General features: G+C 49.2%; 1 protein-coding gene across 1 annotated transcript; it reads left to right on the top strand.

The window, feature by feature from the left end:
* Positions 1-6: 6 nt before the first annotated feature.
* LOC114818335 (olfactory receptor 14J1) lies at positions 7-757 on the top strand (the record flags this gene model as incomplete). Its single annotated transcript, XM_029083754.1, has 1 exon — positions 7-757. A coding segment is annotated over one exon (751 nt), but the record flags the coding sequence as incomplete, so codon positions are not given.
* Positions 758-1,178: the final 421 nt, after the last annotated feature.

The raw sequence follows: 1,178 nt of genomic DNA, 5'->3' as shown, positions 1-1,178 counted from the left end.
GGGCAGCAGAGCTTGTGTCCACATGGCAGCAGCTGCCTGGAGCTCTGGGTTTCTCAATGCTCTGCTGCACACGGCCAATACATTGTCACTACCTCTCTGCAAGGACAATGCTGTGGACCAGTTTTTCTGTGAAGTCCCCCAGATCCTCAAGCTGTCGTGCTCAGATGCCTACCTCAGGGAAGTTGGGCTTCTTGGTTTTACCCTTAGTTTAATATTTGGGTGTTTTATTTTCATTGTGCTGTCCTATGTGCAGATCTTCAGGGCTGTGCTGAGGATCCCCTCTGAGCAGGGACGGCACAAAGCCTTTTCCACATGCCTCCCTCACCTGGCTGTGGTCTCCCTGTATCTCAGCACTGGCATGTTTGCCTACCTGAAGCCTTTTTCTATCTCATCCCCATCTCTGGATTTGTTGATGGCAGTTCTGTACTCAGTGTTGCCGCCAGCAGTGAACCCCCTCGTCTACAGCATGAGGAACCAGGACCTTAAGGATTGCCTAAGGATAAAGTGTAAAGAAGTGCTACTTCCAGTGTATAACACGGGTCCTCAAACTACGGCCCACAGGCCGGCTAAGGCCCCCCCAGGGGCGGATAAGGCCCCCCCAGGGTCCTCAATCCGTCCTGCCGGTATTTACAGAACTCGCCGCCCCCCCCAGCCACAGATGACTTCCTGCCACTTAATCCAGCACCTGCTGGGACTGGGCTGGAACCAACAGCTCGTCCTCGACATGCCCCCCTGCGACAGGCGAGAGGCCAAATGAAACATCTGAAATCTCCAGTCAGATCCAGACTAACTGATGAACACTGGCATCACTTGCTATGACTAGCAGTGACAAACATGGAACCTAACATTGACCATCTCATTAGCCAAAAGCAGGCCCATAGTTCACATTGAAATATTATTTGTTTTTGTTGATTACAATTGTTCTTCATTTTAAATATTGCATTCTTTTTCCTGTTTTTTGTGCACTACTACAAATAAAATATGTTCAGTGTGCAGAGGAATTCGTTCTTTTTTTCCAAACTATAGTCCGGCCCCTGACAGTATCTGAGGGACAGTGAACCGGCCCCCTGTTTAAAAAGTTTGAGGACCCCTGGTGTATAAGGTGCCCATTGTCCCATTTGGGCTCTCACTGTATCTCAGGAAATGCTGGGACTAAGTTCTCTTGATGTGTCTTTATT

The sequence above is a fragment of the Antrostomus carolinensis genome, unplaced genomic scaffold (genome assembly GCF_000700745.2).
Source record: "Antrostomus carolinensis isolate BGI_N321 unplaced genomic scaffold, ASM70074v2 scaffold5042, whole genome shotgun sequence".
NCBI classification, from domain to species: domain Eukaryota; kingdom Metazoa; phylum Chordata; class Aves; order Caprimulgiformes; family Caprimulgidae; genus Antrostomus; species Antrostomus carolinensis.
The sequence above is the reverse complement of the archived record's forward strand: the minus strand, read 5'-3'. Positions and strand labels throughout refer to the sequence as shown.